Genomic DNA, 19,398 nt, shown 5'->3' with positions numbered 1-19,398 from the left:
TCCCTGTATCCCCATCTAACTGTATCCCCATATCTCTCTATACCCGTATCCCTGTATCCCCATATCCCTGTATCCCTATATCCCCGTATCCCTGTATCCCTGTATCCCCATATACCTGTATCCCCGTATCCCCGTATCCCTATATCCCTGTATCCCCAAATACCTGTATCCCCATATCCCTGTATCCCAGTATCCCTATATCCCAGTATCACTGTATCCCCATATCCCTATATGCCCATATCCCTGTATCCCTGTATTCTTATATCCCCGTATCCCTCTCTCCCTACGTCACTGTATCCCCGTATCCCCACATCCCTGTATCCCCGTATCCCGTTATCCCTGTATCCCCGTATGCCTGTATCCCCATATCCCTGTATCCCTGTATCCCCTTATCCCTACATCCCCGTATCCCTGTATCCCCGTATCCCTGTATCCCCACATCCCTGTATCCCCTTATCCCTATATGCCCATATCCCTGTATCCCTGTATCCTTGGATCCCCATATCCCTGTATCCCCATATACCTGTATCCCCATATCCCTGTATCCCTGTATCCCCTTATCCCTATATCCCCGTATACCTGTATCCCGGCATCCTTGTATACCCGTATCCCTCTCTCCATACATCCCTATATCCCCGTATCCCCACATCCCTGTATCCCTGTATCCCTGTATCCCCGTATCCCTGTATCCCCGTATCCCCGTATCTCTGTATCCCCATATCCCTGTATCCCTGTATCCCCTTATCCCTACATCCCCATATCCCTGTATCCCCGTATCCGTGTATCCCCATATCCCTGTATACCCTTATCCCTATATGCCCGTATCCCTCTATCCCTGTATCCTTGGATACCCATATCCCTGTATCCCCATATACCTGTATCCCCATAACCCTGTATCCCTGTATCCCATTATCCCTATATCCCGGTATCCCTGTATCCCTGTATCCTTGTATCCCCGTCTCCCTCTATCCCCATATACCCGAACCCCCGTATCCCTGTATGCGGTATCCCTGTATCCCTGTATTCCCGTATCCCTGTATCCCTGTATACCCATATACCTTTATCCCCGTACCCCCGTATACCTGTATCCCTGTATCCCTGGATCCCCATACACCTGTATCCCAATATACCTGTATCCCCGTATCCCTATATCCCGTATCCCTGTATCCCGTTATCCCTATATCCCGGTATCCCCTTATCCCTATATCCCCGTATCCCTGTATCATTGTATCCCCGTATCCCAGTATCCCCATATCCCCATATCCCTGTATCCCCGTATCCCTGTATCCCCATATGCCTGTATACCTGTATCCATGTATCCCTGTATCCCTGTATCCCCTTATCCCTATATCCCTGTATCCCTGTATCCCCATATACCTATATCCCTGTATCCCTTTATCCCCATATACCTGTATCCCCATATCCCTGTATCCCTGTATCCCGGTATCCCTGTATCCCTCAATCCCATATCCCCGTAACCCTGTATACCTGTATCCTTGTATCCCCTTATCCCTGTATCCCCATATCCCTGTATCCCCGTATCCCTGTATCCCCGTATCCCGACATGCCTGTATCCCCGTACCCCTGTATCCCAGTATCCCGGTATCTCTGTATCCCTGTATCCCTATATTCCCGTATCTCTGTATCCCCATATCCCTGTATCCCTGTATCCCTCTATCCCCTTATACCTATATCCCCGTATCCCTCTATCCCTGTATCCTTCTATCACTATACCCCTATATCCCTGTATCGCAGTATCCCCGTATCCCCATATCCCTGTATCCCCTTATCCCTGTATCCCCATATCCCTATATCCCTGTATCTCTGACTCCCCTTATCCACATATCCCCGTATCCCTGTATTCCTCTATCCTTACATCCCTGTATCCCCATATCCCCGTATCCCCGTCTCCCTGTATACCTGTATCCCTGAATCCCTGTATCTATGTATCCCTGTATCTCCATATCCCTGTATCCCTGTATCCCAGTATCCATGTATCCCCGTGTCCCTGTATCCCTGTATCCCCATATCCCTGTATCCCTGCATCCCTGTATCCCCGTAGCCCTGTATCCCTGTATCCCCATATCCCTGTATCCCTGTATCCCATATCCCCGTAAACCTGTATCACCATATCCCTGTATCCCCGTGTCCCCGTATCCCCCTATCCCTGTATCCTTTTATCCCCGTATCCCTATATCCCTGTATCCCATATCCCCGTATCCCTGTATCCCCGTATCCATGTATCATTGTATCCCCGTTTCCCTGTATCCCCATATCCCTGTAACCCCATATCCCTGTATCCCTGTATCCCTGTATCCCTGTATCCCCATATTCATGTATCACTGTATCCCTGTATCCCTGCATCCCTGTAACCCTGTATCCCATATCCCCGTATCCCCGTATCCCTGTAGCCCCATATCCCCTTATCCGTTATCCCCATACACCCGTATCCCCATACCCCATACCCCATATCCCATACGCCATACCCCATATCCCATATCCCATACCCCATATCCCATACCCCATACCCCATATCCCATACCCCATACCCCATATCCCATATCCCATATCCCATACCCCATATCCCATACCCCATACCCCATACCCCATATCCCATACCCCATACCCCATATCCCATACCCCATATCCCATATCCCATACCCCATACCCCATACCCCATATCCCATACCCCATACCCCATATCCCATACCCCATACCCCATATCCCATACCCCATATCCCATACCCCATATCCCATATCCCATACCCCATATCCCATATCCCATATCCCATACCCCATACCCCATACCCCATATCCCATACCCCATACCCCATATCCCATATCCCATACCCCATATCCCATATCCCATACCCCATACCCCATATCCCATATCCCATACCCCATATCCCATACCCCATACCCCATATCCCATACCCCATATCCCATATCCCATACCCCATACCCCATATCCCATATCCCATACCCCATATCCCATATCCCATACCCCATACCCCATATCCCATATCCCATACCCCATATCCCATACCCCATACCCCATATCCCATACCCCATATCCCATATCCCATATCCCATATCCCATACCCCATATCCCATACCCTATATCCCATACCCCATATCCCATATCCCATACCCCATATCCCATACCCCATATCCCATATCCCATACCCCATACCCCATATCCCATATCCCATACCCCATACCCCATACCCCATATCCCATACCCCATATCCCATATCCCATACCCCATACCCCATATCCCATATCCCATACCCCATATCCCATACCCCATACCCCACACCGCATATCCCATACCCCATATCCCATATCCCATATCCCATACCCCATATCCCATACCCCATACCCCATATCCCATATCCCATATCCCATATCCCATACCCCATAACCCACACCCCACACCCCATATCCCATACCCCACACCCCACACCCCCATCCCCACTCACGTGTTCTCACTCTCAGGGTCGCGGCTGCCCCAAAGTTCTGCTCCCGACGAGCCTGAACCTGCAGCTCGAAGGTGGATCCTGGATCCAGCCCCGAGGCCTCGAAGGAGAGCGCGGAGCCAGGGAGGTCATGATGGAGAACGGGAGCACCGGGAGAGGCCTGCGGGGATGGACTGGGATGGACTGGGATGGACTGGGATGGACTGGGATGGACTGGGAGGGAACTGGGATGGACTGGGATGGACTGGGATGGACTGGGAGGGAACTGGGATGGACTGGGATGGACTGGGATGGACTGGGAGGGAACTGGGATGGACTGGGATGGACTGGGATGGACTGGGATGGACTGGGATGGAACTGGGATGGACTGGGAGGTAACTGGGATGGACTGGGATGGGGAAGGAGAGCGCGGAGCCAGGGAGGTCATGATGGACAGCGGGGGCACCGGGAGAGGCCTGCGGGGATGGACTGGGATGGACTGGGATGGACTGGGATGGACTGGGAGGGAACTGGGAGGGACTGGGATGGACTGGGATGGGGAAGGAGAGCGCGGAGCCAGGGAGGTCATGATGGAGAATGGGAGCACCGGGAGAGGCCTGCGGGGATGGACTGGGATGGACTGGGATGGACTGGGATGGATTGGGAGGGAACTGGGATGGACTGGGATGGACTGGGATGGACTGGGAGGGAACTGGGATGGACTGGGATGGACTGGGAGGGAACTGGGATGGGGAAGGAGAGCGCGGAGCCAGGGAGGTCCTGATGGAGAACGGGAGCACCGGGAGAGGCCTGCGGGGATGGACTGGGATGGACTGGGAGGGAACTGGGATGGACTGGGAGGGACTGGGATGGACTGGGATGGACTGGGATGGGGAAGGAGAGCGCGGAGCCAGGGAGGTCCTGATGGACAGCAGGGGCACCGGGAGAGGCCTGCGGGGATGGACTGGGATGGACTGGGATGGACTGGGATGGACTGGGAGGGACTGGGATGGACTGGGATGGACTGGGATGGACTGGGAGGGAACTGGGATGGACTGGGATGGACTGGGATGGACTGGGAGGGAACTGGGATGGAACTGGGATGGACTGGGATGGACTGGGATGGACTGGGATGGACTGGGATGGAACTGGGATGGACTGGGAGGTAACTGGGATGGACTGGGATGGGGAAGGAGAGCGCGGAGCCAGGGAGGTCATGATGGACAGCGGGGGCACCGGGAGAGGCCTGCGGGGATGGACTGGGATGGACTGGGATGGACTGGGATGGACTGGGAGGGAACTGGGAGGGACTGGGATGGACTGGGATGGGGAAGGAGAGCGCGGAGCCAGGGAGGTCATGATGGAGAATGGGAGCACCGGGAGAGGCCTGCGGGGATGGACTGGGATGGACTGGGATGGACTGGGATGGATTGGGAGGGAACTGGGATGGACTGGGATGGACTGGGATGGATTGGGAGGGAACTGGGATGGACTGGGATGGACTGGGAGGGAACTGGGATGGGGAAGGAGAGCGCGGAGCCAGGGAGGTCCTGATGGAGAACGGGGGCACCGGGAGAGGCCTGCGGGGATGGACTGGGATGGACTGGGATGGACTGGGAGGGAACTGGGATGGACTGGGATGGACTGGGATGGACTGGGATGGGGAAGGAGAGCGCGGAGCCAGGGAGGTCCTGATGGACAGCAGGGGCACCGGGAGAGGCCTGCGGGGATGGACTGGGATGGACTGGGATGGACTGGGATGGACTGGGAGGGGCTGGGATGGACTGGGATGGACTGGGATGGACTGGGAGGGAACTGGGATGGACGGGGATGGACTGGGATGGACTGGGAGGGAACTGGGATGGACTGGGAGGGACTGGGATGGACTGGGATGGACTGGGATGGACTGGGAGGGACTGGGAGGGAACTGGGATGGACTGGGATGGACTGGGATGGGGAAGGAGAGCGCGGAGCCAGGGAGGTCCTGATGGAGAACGGGAGCACCGGGAGAGGCCTGCGGGGATGGACTGGGATGGACTGGGAGGGAACTGGGATGGACTGGGAGGGACTGGGATGGACTGGGATGGACTGGAATGGACTGGGATGGACTGGGATGGACTGGGAGGGAACTGGGATGGACTGGGATGGACTGCGAGGGACTGGGAGGGAACTGGGATGGACTGGGATGGACTGGGAGGGAACTGGGATGGACTGGGAGGGAACTGGGATGGACTGGGAGGGACTGGGATGGACTGGGATGGGGAAGGAGAGCGCGGAGCCAGGGAGGTCCTGATGGAGAACGGGAGCACCGGGAGAGGCCTGCGGGGATGGACTGGGATGGACTGGGAGGGACTGGGATGGACTGGGAGGGACTGGGATGGGGAAGGAGAGCGCGGAGCCAGGGAGGTCCTGATGGAGAACGGGAGCACCGGGAGAGGCCTGCGGGGATGGACTGGGATGGACTGGGATGGACTGGGATGGACTGGGAGGGAACTGGGAGGGACTGGGATGGACTGGGATGGACTGGGATGGACTGGGATGGGGAAGGAGAGCGCGGAGCCAGGGAGGTCATGATGGAGAATGGGAGCACCGGGAGAGGCCTGCGGGGATGGACTGGGATGGACTGGGATGGACTGGGATGGACTGGGAGGGACTGGGATGGATTGGGAGGGAACTGGGATGGACTGGGATGGACTGGGATGGACTGGGAGGGAACTGGGATGGGGAAGGAGAGCGCGGAGCCAGGGAGGTCCTGATGGAGAACGGGGGCACCGGGAGAGGCCTGCGGGGATGGACTGGGATGGACTGGGATGGACTGGGATGGACTGGGAGGGAACTGGGATGGACTGGGAGGGACTGGGATGGACTGGGATGGGGAAGGAGAGCGCGGAGCCAGGGAGGTCCTGATGGACAGCAGGGGCACCGGGAGAGGCCTGCGGGGATGGACTGGGATGGACTGGGATGGACTGGGAGGGAACTGGGATGGACTGGGAGGGACTGGGATGGACTGGGATGGGGAAGGAGAGCGCGGAGCCTGGGAGGTCATGATGGAGAACGGGAGCACCGGGAGAGGCCTGCGGGGATGGACTGGGATGGACTGGGATGGACTGGGAGGGACCTGGGATGGACTGGGAGGGACTGGGATGGACTGGGATGGGGAAGGAGAGCGCGGAGCCTGGGAGGTCCTGATGGAGAACGGGAGCACCGGGAGAGGCCTGCGGGGATGGACTGGGATGGACTGGGATGGACTGGGATGGACTGGGAGGGACTGGGATGGACTGGGATGGACTGGGATGGACTGGGAGGGAACTGGGATGGACTGGGATGGACTGGGATGGACTGGGAGGGAACTGGGATGGACTGGGAGGGACTGGGATGGACTGGGAGGGACTGGGATGGACTGGGATGGACTGGGAGGGACTGGGATGGACTGGGAGGGAACTGGGATGGACTGGGATGGGGAAGGAGAGCGCGGAGCCAGGGAGGTCCTGATGGACAGCGGGGGCACCGGGAGAGGCCTGCGGGGATGGACTGGGATGGACTGGGATGGACTGGAATGGACTGGGATGGACTGGGATGGACTGGGATGGACTGGGAGGGACTGGGAGGGAACTGGGATGGACTGGGAGGGACTGGGATGGGGAAGGAGAGCGCGGAGCCAGGGAGGTCCTGATGGAGAACGGGAGCACCGGGAGAGGCCTGCGGGGATGGACTGGGATGGACTGGGAGGGAACTGGGATGGACTGGGAGGGACTGGGATGGACTGGGATGGACTGGGATGGACTGGGATGGACTGGGATGGACTGGGAGGGAACTGGGATGGACTGGGATGGACTGCGAGGGACTGGGAGGGAACTGGGATGGACTGGGATGGACTGGGAGGGAACTGGGATGGACTGGGAGGGAACTGGGATGGACTGGGATGGACTGGGATGGACTGAGATGGGGAAGGAGAGCGCGGAGCCAGGGAGGTCCTGATGGAGAACGGGAGCACCGGGAGAGGCCTGCGGGGATGGACTGGGATGGACTGGGATGGACTGGGAGGGAACTGGGATGGACTGGGATGGACTGGGATGGACTGGGATGGACTGGGAAGGAACTGGGATGGACTGGGATGGACTGGGATGGACTGGGATGGACTGGGAGGGAACTGGGATGGATTGGGATGGACTGGGATGGACTGGGATGGACTGGGATGGACTGGGGAGGAACTGGGATGGACTGGGATGGACTGGGATGGAACTGGGATGGACTGGGATGGAATGGGATGGACTGGGAAGGAACTGGGATGGACTGGGATGGACTGGGATGGACTGGGATGGGGAAGGAGAGCGCGGAGCCAGGGAGGTCCTGATGGAGAACGGGAGCACCGGGAGAGGCCTGCGGGGATGGACTGGGATGGACTGGGATGGACTGGGAGGGAACTGGGATGGACTGGGAGGGACTGGGATGGACTGGGAGGGAACTGGGATGGACTGGGAGGGAACTGGGATGGACTGGGATGGACTGGGATGGACTGGGAGGGAACTGGGATGGACTGGCAGGGACTGGGATGGACTGGGATGGACTGGGAGGGAACTGGGATGGACTGGGAGGGAACTGGGATGGACTGGAATGGACTGGGATGGACTGGGATGGACTGGGATGGACTGGGAGGGACTGGGAGGGAACTGGGATGGACTGGGAGGGACTGGGATGGACTGGGATGGACTGGGAGGGAACTGGGATGGACTGGAATGGACTGGGATGGACTGGGATGGACTGGGATGGACTGGGATGGGGAAGGAGAGCGCGGAGCCAGGGAGGTCCTGATGGAGAACGGGAGCACCGGGAGAGGCCTGCGGGGATGGACTGGGATGGACTGGGAGGGAACTGGGATGGACTGGGAGGGACTGGGATGGACTGGGATGGACTGGGATGGACTGGGAGGGAACTGGGATGGACTGGGATGGACTGGGATGGACTGGGATTGACTGGGAGGGACTGGGATGGACTGGGAGGGAACTGGGATGGACTGGGAGGGAACTGGGATGGACTGGGATGGACTGGGATGGGGAAGGAGCACGCGGAGCCAGGGAGGTCCTGATGGAGAACGGGAGCACCGGGAGAGGCCTGCGGGGATGGACTGGGATGGACTGGGATGGACTGGGATGGACTGGGAGGGAACTGGGATGGACTGGGATGGACTGGGATGGACTGGGATGGACTGGGAGGGAACTGGGATGGACTGGGATGGACTGGGATGGACTGGGATGGACTGGGGAGGAACTGGGATGGACTGGGATGGACTGGGATGGACTGGGATGGAACTGGGATGGACTGGGATGGAACTGGGATGGACTGGGATGTATGGGGATGGACTGGGATGGACTGGGATGGGGAAGGAGAGCGCGGAGCCAGGGAGGTCCTGATGGACAGCGGGGGCACCGGGAGAGGCCTGCGGGGATGGACTGGGATGGACTGGGATGGACTGGGAGGGAACTGGGATGGACTGGGATGGACTGGGATGGGGAAGGAGAGCGCGGAGCCAGGGAGGTCATGATGGAGAACAGGAGCACCGGGAGAGGCCTGCGGGGATGGACTGGGATGGACTGGGATGGACTGGGATGGACTGGGAGGGACTGGGATGGACTGGGATGGGGAAGGAGAGCGCGGAGCCTGAAAGGTCCTGATGGACAGCGGGGGCACCGGGAGAGGCCTGCGGGGATGGACTGGGAGGGACTGGGATGGACTGGGAAGGAACTGGGATGGACTGGGATGGACTGGGATGGAACTGGGATGGACTGGGATGGACTGGGATGGGGAAGGAGAGCGTGGAGCCTGGGAGGTCCTGATGGAGAACGGGAGCACCGGGAGAGGCCTGCGGGGATGGACTGGGATGGACTGGGATGGACTGGGATGGACTGGGATGGACTGGGATGGACTGGGAGGGACTGGGTGGGACTGGGATGGACTGGGATGGACTGGGATGGGGAAGGAGAGCGCGGAGCCTGGGAGGTCCTGATGGACAGCGGGGGCACCGGGAGAGGCCTGCGGGGATGTACTGGGATGGACTGGGAGGGAACTGGGAGGGAACTGGGATGGACTGGGATGGACTGGGATGGGGAAGGAGAGCGCGGAGCCTGGGAGGTCCTGATGGACAGCGGGGGCACCGGGAGAGGCCTGCGGGGATGTACTGGGATGGACTGGGATGGACTGGGAGGGAACTGGGATGGACTGGGATGGACTGGGATGGACTGGGATGGAACTGGGATGGACTGGGATGGACTGGGATGGGGAAGGAGAGCGCGGAGCCTGGGAGGTCCTGATGGACAGCGGGGGCACCGGGAGAGGCCTGCGGGGATGGACTGGGATGGACTGGGATGGACTGGGATGGACTGGGGAGGAACTGGGATGGACTGGGAGGGACTGGGATGGACTGGGATGGGGAAGGAGAGCGCGGAGCCAGGGAGGTCCTGATGGAGAACGGGAGCACCGGGAGAGGCCTGCGGGGATGGACTGGGATGGACTGGGAGGGACTGGGATGGACTGGGAGGGAACTGGGATGGACTGGGATGGACTGGGATGGACTGGGATGGACTGGGATGGGGAAGGAGAGCGCAGAGTCTGGGAGGTCCTGATGGAGAACGGGAGCACCGGGAGAGGCCTGCGGGGATGGACTGGGATGGAACTGGGATGGACTGGGAGGGAACTGGGTTGGACTGGGATGGACTGGGATGGGCTGGGAGGGAACTGGGATGGACTGGGATGGACTGGGATGGGGAAGGAGAGCGCAGAGCCTGGGAGGTCCTGATGGACAGCGGGGGCACCGGGAGAGGCCTGCGGGGATGGACTGGGATGGACTGGGATGGACTGGGATGGACGGGGAGGGAACTGGGATGGACTGGAGAGGAACTGGGATGGACTGGAATGGAGTGGGAGGGAACTGGGATAGAACAGGATGGACTGGGATTGACTGGGGAGGAACTGGGATGGACTGGGAGGGAACTGGGATAGAACAGGATGGACTGGGATGGACTGGGGAGGAAGTGGGATGGACTGGAATGGACTGGGAGGGAACTGGGATAGAACAGGATGGACTGGGATGGACTGGGGAGGAACTGGGATGGACTGGAATGGAGTGGGAGGGAACTGGGATAGAACAGGATGGACTGAGATGGACTGGGGAGGAACTGGGATGGACTGGGATGGACTGGGGGAGAACAGGATGGAAACGGGATGGAACGGGATGGATTGTATGGACTGGGATGGACTAGGGAGGAACTGGGATGGACTGGGGGGGGAACGGGATGGGAATGGGATGGGAATCGGATGGGTACGGGATGGGAACGGGGTGGGAACGGGATGGACTGGCGGGGAACTGGGATGGACTGGAATGGACTGGGAGGGAACAGGATGGACTGGGATGGACTGGGGAGGAACTGGGATGGACTGGGGGGGAATGGGATGGAACGGGATGCAAATGGGATGGAAACAGGATGGAAATGCGATGGAATGGGATGGGAATGAGGTGGGAATGGGATGGGAACAGGGTGGGAATGGGGTGGGAATGGGATGGGAAGGGGATGGGAACGGGATGGGAACGGGGTGAGAATGGGATGGGAACGGGATGGGAACAGGGTGGGAATGCGGTGGGAATGGGATGGGAATGGGATGGATTGGGATGAACTGGGAAGGAACTGGGATGAACTGGGATGAATTGTATGGACTGTTGGGGAACTGGGATGGGCTGGGGAGGAACTGGGATGGACTGGGATGGGAATGGGATGAAAGAGGATGGAACGAGATGGATTGTAGGGACTGGGGGGGAACTGGGATGGACTGGGGAGGAACTGGGATGGACTGGGATGGTCTGTGTCAAACGGGATGGAACGGGATGGGAACGGGATGGGAATGCGATGGACAGTAATGGAATGGGATAGAAACCCGATGGAGAGCAGAGGCAGCAGGAGCGGCCTGCGAGGAATGGGATGGGAATGGGGTGGGAATGGGATGGACTGGGGAGGAACTGGGGGGGAAATGGGATGGAGTGGGAGGGAATTGGGAGGGACTGGGATGGACTGGGGGGAACTGGGAATGAACTGGGGGGAAGTGGGTTGAACTGGGGGGAACTGGGGGGAAACTGGGGTGAACTGGACATGGACTGTGGATGCACTGGGGTGAACTGGGGGGAACTAGGAGGGAACTGGGGTGAACTAAGGATGGACTGGGGATACACTGGGGTTTACTGGGGATGGGTTGGGGGTGCAATGGGGTTCAATGGGGATGCCCTGGGGACCCTCCATAGGCATCAGGATGCGGCCCACCCCCCCCCCCCTCAGGTCCCATTGGGGCACCCTAAGAACCCCCATTGGTGTCCCTATGGGGCAGCAGCAGCACCCATGGGTGCCCCCCCCCCACACTCACCAGTGGCACCAGTGACACCCGGTACCCGTCTACTGGTTGAACTGGTGCAGGCCACGACACCCGCAGCGAGGACGAGGTGCGGGACAGGAGGCGAGGGCGCACCGAGGGGGGGGCTGTGGGATAGAGTATTATGGGATGGGGATGTTATGGGATGGGGATGTTATGGGATGGGGATGTTATGGGATGGGGGTGTTATGGGATGGGGATGTTATGGGATGGGGGTGTTATGGGATGGGGATGTTATGGGATGGGGGTGTTATGGGATGGGGATATTATGGGATGGGGATGTTATGGGATGGGGGTGTTATGGGATGGGGATATTATGGGATGGGGATGTTATGGGATGGGGATGTTATAGGACAGGGACACCCCTGGGACATGGAGATTATGGGAAATGGTCATTATGGGACATGGACATTATGGGATGGGGACACCCCTGGGACAGTTTCATTGGGATGGGGACACCCCTGTGACATGGACATTATGGGATGGGGACATTATGGGATGGGGAAACCCCTGGGACATGGACATTATGGGATGGGGACATTATGGGATGGGGAAACCCCTGGGACATGGACATTATGGGATGGGGACACCCATGGGATTGGGACACCCGTGGGACATGGATATTATGGGATGGGCACCCATGGGACAGGTTCTTTATGGGATGGGGGCACCCATGGGACAGGTTCATTATGGGATGGGGACACCCCTGGGACATGGACATTATGGGATGAGGTTGTAATGGGATGGGGATATTATGGGATGGGAACATTATGGGACATGGACATTATGGGATGGGGTCATTATGGGATGGGAACATTATGGGATGGGGTCATTATGGGATGGGGGCATTATGGGATGGGAATATTATGGGATGGGGTCATTATGGGATGGGGGCATTATGGGATGAGAACATTATGGGATGGGGTCATTATGGGATGGGAACATTATGGGATGGGAACATTATGGGATGGGGGCATTATGGGATGGGGTCATTATGGGATGGGGGCATTGTGGGATGGGTATATTATGGGATGGGGTCATTATGGGATGGGGTCATTATGGGATGGGGTCATTATGGGACATGTTCATTATGGGATAGGGTCATTATGGGATGGGGTCATTATGGGATGGGGATGTTATGGGATGGGGACACCCATGTGACATGGACATTATGGGATGGGGTTACCCCTGGAATGCAGATATTATGGGATGGAGATATTAGGGGATGGGAATATTATGGGATGGGAGCACCCCTGGGACATGTTCATTATGGGATGGGTTCATTATGGGACATGGACATTATGGGACATGTTCATTATGGGATGGGGTCATTATGGGACATGGACATTATGGGACATGTTCATTATGGGATGGGGTCATTATGGGACATGGACATTATGGGACATGTTCATTATGGGATGGGGTCATTATGGGACATGGACATTATGGGACATGTTCATTATGGGATGGGGTCATTATGGGATGGGGTCATTATGGGATGGGGGCATTATGGGATGGGGGCATTATGGGATGGGAACATTATGGGATGGGGTCATTATGGGATGGGAACATTATGGGATGGGAACATTATGGGATGGGAACATTATGGGATGGGGGCATTATGGGATGGGGTCATTATGGGATGGGGGCATTGTGGGATGGGTATATTATGGGATGGGGTCATTATGGGATGGGGTCATTATGGGATGGGGTCATTATGGGATGGGGTCATTATGGGATGTTCCGCACTCACCCTCCTCGCAGTCTCCCCCCCCACACCCGGGGGTCCCACAGTCCTCCCCACTGTACCCAGGGTAGCAGAGGCAGCGGCCGGAGCGGCACCTGCCCTGGTCACTGCAGCCGCGGGGGCAAGGGGGGGAGGGGGAGGGGGGGGAGGGGGGGCACAGCTCACGGGACACGGTGAGGCCTGAGGGACATAGAGACATAGTAACACATACAGACCATAATAACACATACCCCATACCCCATATCCCATAATAACACATACCCCATATCCCATAATAACCCATACCCCATATCCCATAATAACACATACCCCATATCCCATAATAACCCATACCCCATATCCTATAATAACCCATATCCCATAGTAACCCATACAGACCATAATAACACATACCCCATATCCCATATCCCATAACCCATACCCCATATCCCATAATACCCCATATCCCATAATAACCCATATCCCATAATAACCCGTATCCCATATCCCATAATAACCCATATCCCATAATTACCCATACCCCATATCCCATAATAACCCATTTCCCATAATAACCCATACCCCATATCCCATAATAACCCATACCCCATAGTCCATAATAACCCATACCCCATATCCCATAATAACACATACCCCATATCCCATAATAACCCATATTCCATATCCCATAATAACACATACCCCATATCCCATAATAACCCATACCCCATATCCTATAATAACCCATATCCCATATCCCATAGTAACCCATATCCCATATCCCATAATAACACGTATCCCATATCCCATAATAACCCATATCCCATATCCCATAATAACACATATCCCATATCCCATAATAACCCATATCCCATATCCCAGAGTAACCCATATCCCATATCCCATAATAACACGTATCCCATATCCCATAATAACACAAACCCCATATCCCATAATAACCCATATCTAATAACCCATAATAACCCATATTCCATAATAACCCATACCGCAAATCCCATACCCCCCACCCCATACCCAATACCCCATACCCCATATCCCATACCCCATACCCCATATCCCATACCCCATATCCCATACCCCATACCCCCCACCCCATACCCCATATCCCATACCCCATACCCCCCACCCCATACCCCATACCCCATATCCCATACCCCATACCCCATATCCCATACCCCATATCCCATACCCCATCCCCCCCACCCCATACCCCATATCCCATACCCCATCCCCCCCACCCCATACCCCATATCCCATACCCCAAATCCCATACCCCATACCCCATACCGCATATCCCATACCCCATACCCCATACCCCATATCCCATTTCCCATACCCCATATACCCCATATACACCCCATAGACACCCCATATACACCCCATAGACACCCCATAGACACCCCATATACACCCCATAGATACCCATAGACCCCATAGACACCCATAGACACCCCATATACCCCATATACACCCCATGGACACCCCATAGACACCCCATAGACACCCCATAGACACCCATAGACACCCATAGACACCCCATATACCCCATATACACCCCATAGACACCCCATATACACCCCATAGACACCCATAGACCCCCATAGACCCCATAGACACCCATAGACACCCATAACCACCCCATAGACACCCCATAGACACCCATAGACACCCATAGACACCCATAGACCCCCATAGACACCCATAGACCCCATAGACACCCATAGACACCCATAGACCCCCATAGACACCCATAGACACCCATAGACACCCCATATACCCCATAGACACCCCATAGACACCCCATATACACCCCATAGACACCCATAGACCCCCATAGACCCCATAGACACCCATAGACACCCATAACCACCCCATAGACACCCCATAGACAACCATAGACACCCCACAGACCCCTCAGACCCCTCAGACCCCATACCCCCCATCCCCCCCCATAGGTACCGGTTCCTGCCTGCGGCCCGGGGCTCTCCCCACACCTCCCCTGCAGCTCCAGGACCGTCCCCTCCAGCTCCCGCAGCCGCTCCAGGACCTCCCGCAGCGACCGGACACAGCCGGGATCGGGAGCGGACCCCACAGCGACACATAGCGGCAGGAGCAGGAACAGCAGCGGGGGCATGGCCTGGAACGGGACAATGGGATTGGGATATGGGATATGGGATATGGGATATGGGGATGGGATGGGATGGGGATGGGGATGGGATGGGGATGGGGATGGGGATGGGGATGGGGATGGGGATGGGATGAGATGGGATGGGATGGGGATGGGATGGGGATGGGATGGGGATGGGATGGGGATGGGATGGGGATGGGATGGGGATGGGATGGGATGGGATGGGGATGGGATGGAATGGGATGGGATGGGATGGGGATGGGATGGGATGGGGATGGGGAAGGGGATGAGATGGGATGGGATGGGATGGGATGGGGATGGGATGGAATGGGATGGGATGGGATGGGATGGGATGGGATGGGGATGGGGAAGGGGATGAGATGGGATGGGATGGGGATGGGATGGGGATGGGATGGGGATGGGATGGGGATGGGATGGGGATGGGATGGGATGGGATGGGGATGGGATGGAATGGGATGGGGTGGGATGGGGATGGGATGGGATGGGGATGGGGATAGGATGGGGATGGGGATGGGATGGGGATGGGATGGAATGGGATGGGGTGGGATGGGGATGGGATGGGATGGGGATGGGGATAGGATGGGGATGGGGATGGGATGGGGATGGGATGGGATGGGGATGGTATGGGATGGGATGGGGATGGGATGGGATGGGATGGGATGGGATGGGATGGGATGGGATGAGGATGGGGATGGGATGGGATGGGATGGGGATGGGGATGGGATATGGGACGGGATGGGGATGGGATGGGATGAGATGGGGATGAAATGGGGATGGGGATGGGGATGGGATGGGGATGGGATGGGATGGGATGGGATGGGGATGGGGATGGGGATGGGATGGGATGGGGATGGGATGGGATGGGGATGGGGATGGGATGGGATGGGATGGGTGGGATGGGAATGGGGATGGGATATGGGACAGGATGGGGATGGGATGGGATGGGATGGGGATGGGATGGGGATGGGGATGGGATGGGGATGGGATGGGGATGGGGATGGGGATGGGATGGGAATGGGATGGGATGGGATGGCATGGGATGGGATGGGGATGGGATGGGGATGGGATGGGGATGGGATGGGGATGGGATGGGGATGGGGATGGGATGGGGATGGGATGGGATGGGATGGGGATGGGGATGGGGATGGGGATGGGGATGGGGATGGGATGGGATGGGATGGGATGGGATGGGGATGGGGATGGGGATGGGATGGGATGGGATGGGATGGGATGGGATGGGATGGGGATGGGGATGGGGATGGGATGGGATGGGGATGGGGATAGGGATGGGATGGGATGGGATGGGGATGGGATGGGAATGGGGATGGTATGGGATGGGGATGGGGATGGGGATGGGGATGGGGATGGGGATGGGATGGGGATGGGATGGGATGGGATGGGATGGGATGGGATGGGGATGGGGATGGGGATGGGGATGGGATGGGATGGGAATGGGATGGGATGGGATGGGATGGGATGGGAATGTGGATGGGATATGGGATGGGATGGGATGGGAATGGGGATGGGATATTGGATGGGATGGGGATGGGATGGGATGGGATGGGAATGGGGATGGGATATGGGACGGGATGGGGGTGGGATGGGATGGGATGGGGATGGGATGGGGATGGGGATGGGGATGGGGATGGGGATAGGGATGGGATGGGATGGGATGGGGATGGGATGGGGATGGGGATGGGATGGGGATGGGATGGGATGGGATGGGATGGGATGGGATGGGGATGGGGATAGGGATGGGATGGGATGGGGATGGGGATGGGATGGGGATGGTATGGGATGGGGATGGGGATGGGGATGGGGATGGGATGGGGATGGGATGGGGATGGTATGGGATTGGGATGGGGATGGAGATGGGGATGGGGATGGGATGGGGATGCGATGGGATGGGATGGGATGGGATGGGATGGGATGGGGATGGGATGGGGATGGGATGGGATGGGATGGGGATGGGGATGGGGATGGGGATGGGGATGGGATGGGAATGGGATGGGATGGGATGGGATGGGATGGGGATGGGATGGGAATGGGATGGGATGGGATGGGATGGGATGGGGATGGGATGGGGATGGGATGGGGATGGGCATGGGATGGGGATGGGATGGGATGGGATGGGATGGGGATGGGATGGGGATGGGGATGGGCATGGGATGGGGATGGGATGGGATGGGATGGGATGGGGATGGGATGGGATGGGGATGGGATGGGATGGGATGGGGATGGGGATGGGGATGGGGATGGGATGGGATGGGAATGGGATGGGATGGGATGGGATGGGGATGGGATGGGGATGGGGATGGGATGGGATGGGATGGGAATGGGATGGGATGGGATGGGGATGGGATGGGGATGAGATGGGGATGGGGATGGGATGGGGATGGGATGGGATGGGATGGGATGGGGATGGGATGGGATTGGATGGGGATGGGATGGGGATGGGAATGGGATGGGATGGGGATGGGATGGGATGGGGATGGGGATGGGATGGGATGGGGATGGGGATGGGATGGGATGGGATGGGGATGGGATGGGCATGGGGATGGGATGGGGATGGGATGGGAATGGAGATGGGGATGGGGATGGGATGGGAATGGGGATGGGGATGGTATGGGATGGGGATTGGATGGAGATGGGGATGGGATGGGATGGGGATGGGATGGGGATTGGATGGGATGCGGATTGGATGGGGATGGGGATGGGATGGGATGGGGATGGGATGGGGATGGGATGGGATGGGGATTGGATGGGGATGGGGATGGGATGGGATGGGGATGGGGATGGGATGGGATGGGGATTGGATGGGGATGGGGATGGGATGGGATGGGGATGGGATGGGGATTGGGATGTGGATGGGGATGGGATGGGAATGGGGATGGGGATGGGATGGGATGGGGATGGGGATGGGGATGGGGTGGGATGGGGATGGGGATGGGGTGGGATGGGGATGGGATGGAGATGGGGATGGGATGGGATGGGATGGGATGGGATGGGGATGGGGATGGGATGGGATGGGGATGGGATGGGATGGGATGGGGATGGAGATGGGGATGGGGATGGGGATGGGGATGGGGATGGGAATAGGGATGGGATGGGATGGGGATGGGATGGGGATGGGGATGGGATGGGGATGGGATGGGATGGGATGGGATGGGATAGGATGGGATGGGATGGGATGGGGATGGGGATAGGGATGGGATGGGATGGGGATGGGGATGGGATGGGGATGGTATGGGATGGGGATGGGGATGGGGATGGGATGGGGATGGGATGGGGATGGTATGGGATGGGGATGGGGATGGAGATGGGGATGGGGATGGGATGGGGATGCGATGGGATGGGATGGGGATGGGTATGGGGATGGGATGGGATGGGATGGGGATGGGTATGGGGATGGGGATGGGGATGGGGATGGGATGGGATGGGAATGGGATGGGATGGGATGGGATGGGATGGGATGGGATGGGATGGGATGGGGATGGGATGGGAATGGGATGGGATGGGGATGGGATTGGGTTGGGGATGGGGATGGGGTTGGGATGGGATGGGATGGGGATGGGGATAGGGATGGGATGGGATGGGATGGGGATGGGATGGGGATGGGCATGGGATGGGGA

General features: G+C 58.1%; 1 protein-coding gene across 1 annotated transcript in view; it reads right to left on the bottom strand.

The window, feature by feature from the left end:
• Nucleotides 1-15,754, bottom strand: part of LOC117438833 (tenascin-X-like) — a gene marked incomplete at its 5' end in the record, with an annotated part of 90,374 nt that extends 74,620 nt beyond the window's left edge. The window contains 4 exon segments of the mRNA XM_034074216.1: nucleotides 3,483-3,639; nucleotides 11,865-11,977; nucleotides 13,624-13,797; nucleotides 15,577-15,754. Coding sequence (XP_033930107.1) covers nucleotides 3,483-3,639; nucleotides 11,865-11,977; nucleotides 13,624-13,797; nucleotides 15,577-15,754 — 622 coding nt within the window.
• Between the last annotated feature and the right edge of the window lie 3,644 nt (nucleotides 15,755-19,398).

Source organism: Melopsittacus undulatus, unplaced genomic scaffold, assembly GCF_012275295.1.
Source record: "Melopsittacus undulatus isolate bMelUnd1 unplaced genomic scaffold, bMelUnd1.mat.Z mat_scaffold_65_arrow_ctg1, whole genome shotgun sequence".
NCBI lineage: Eukaryota > Metazoa > Chordata > Aves > Psittaciformes > Psittaculidae > Melopsittacus > Melopsittacus undulatus.
This window is presented reverse-complemented; position numbering and strand designations above follow the sequence as displayed.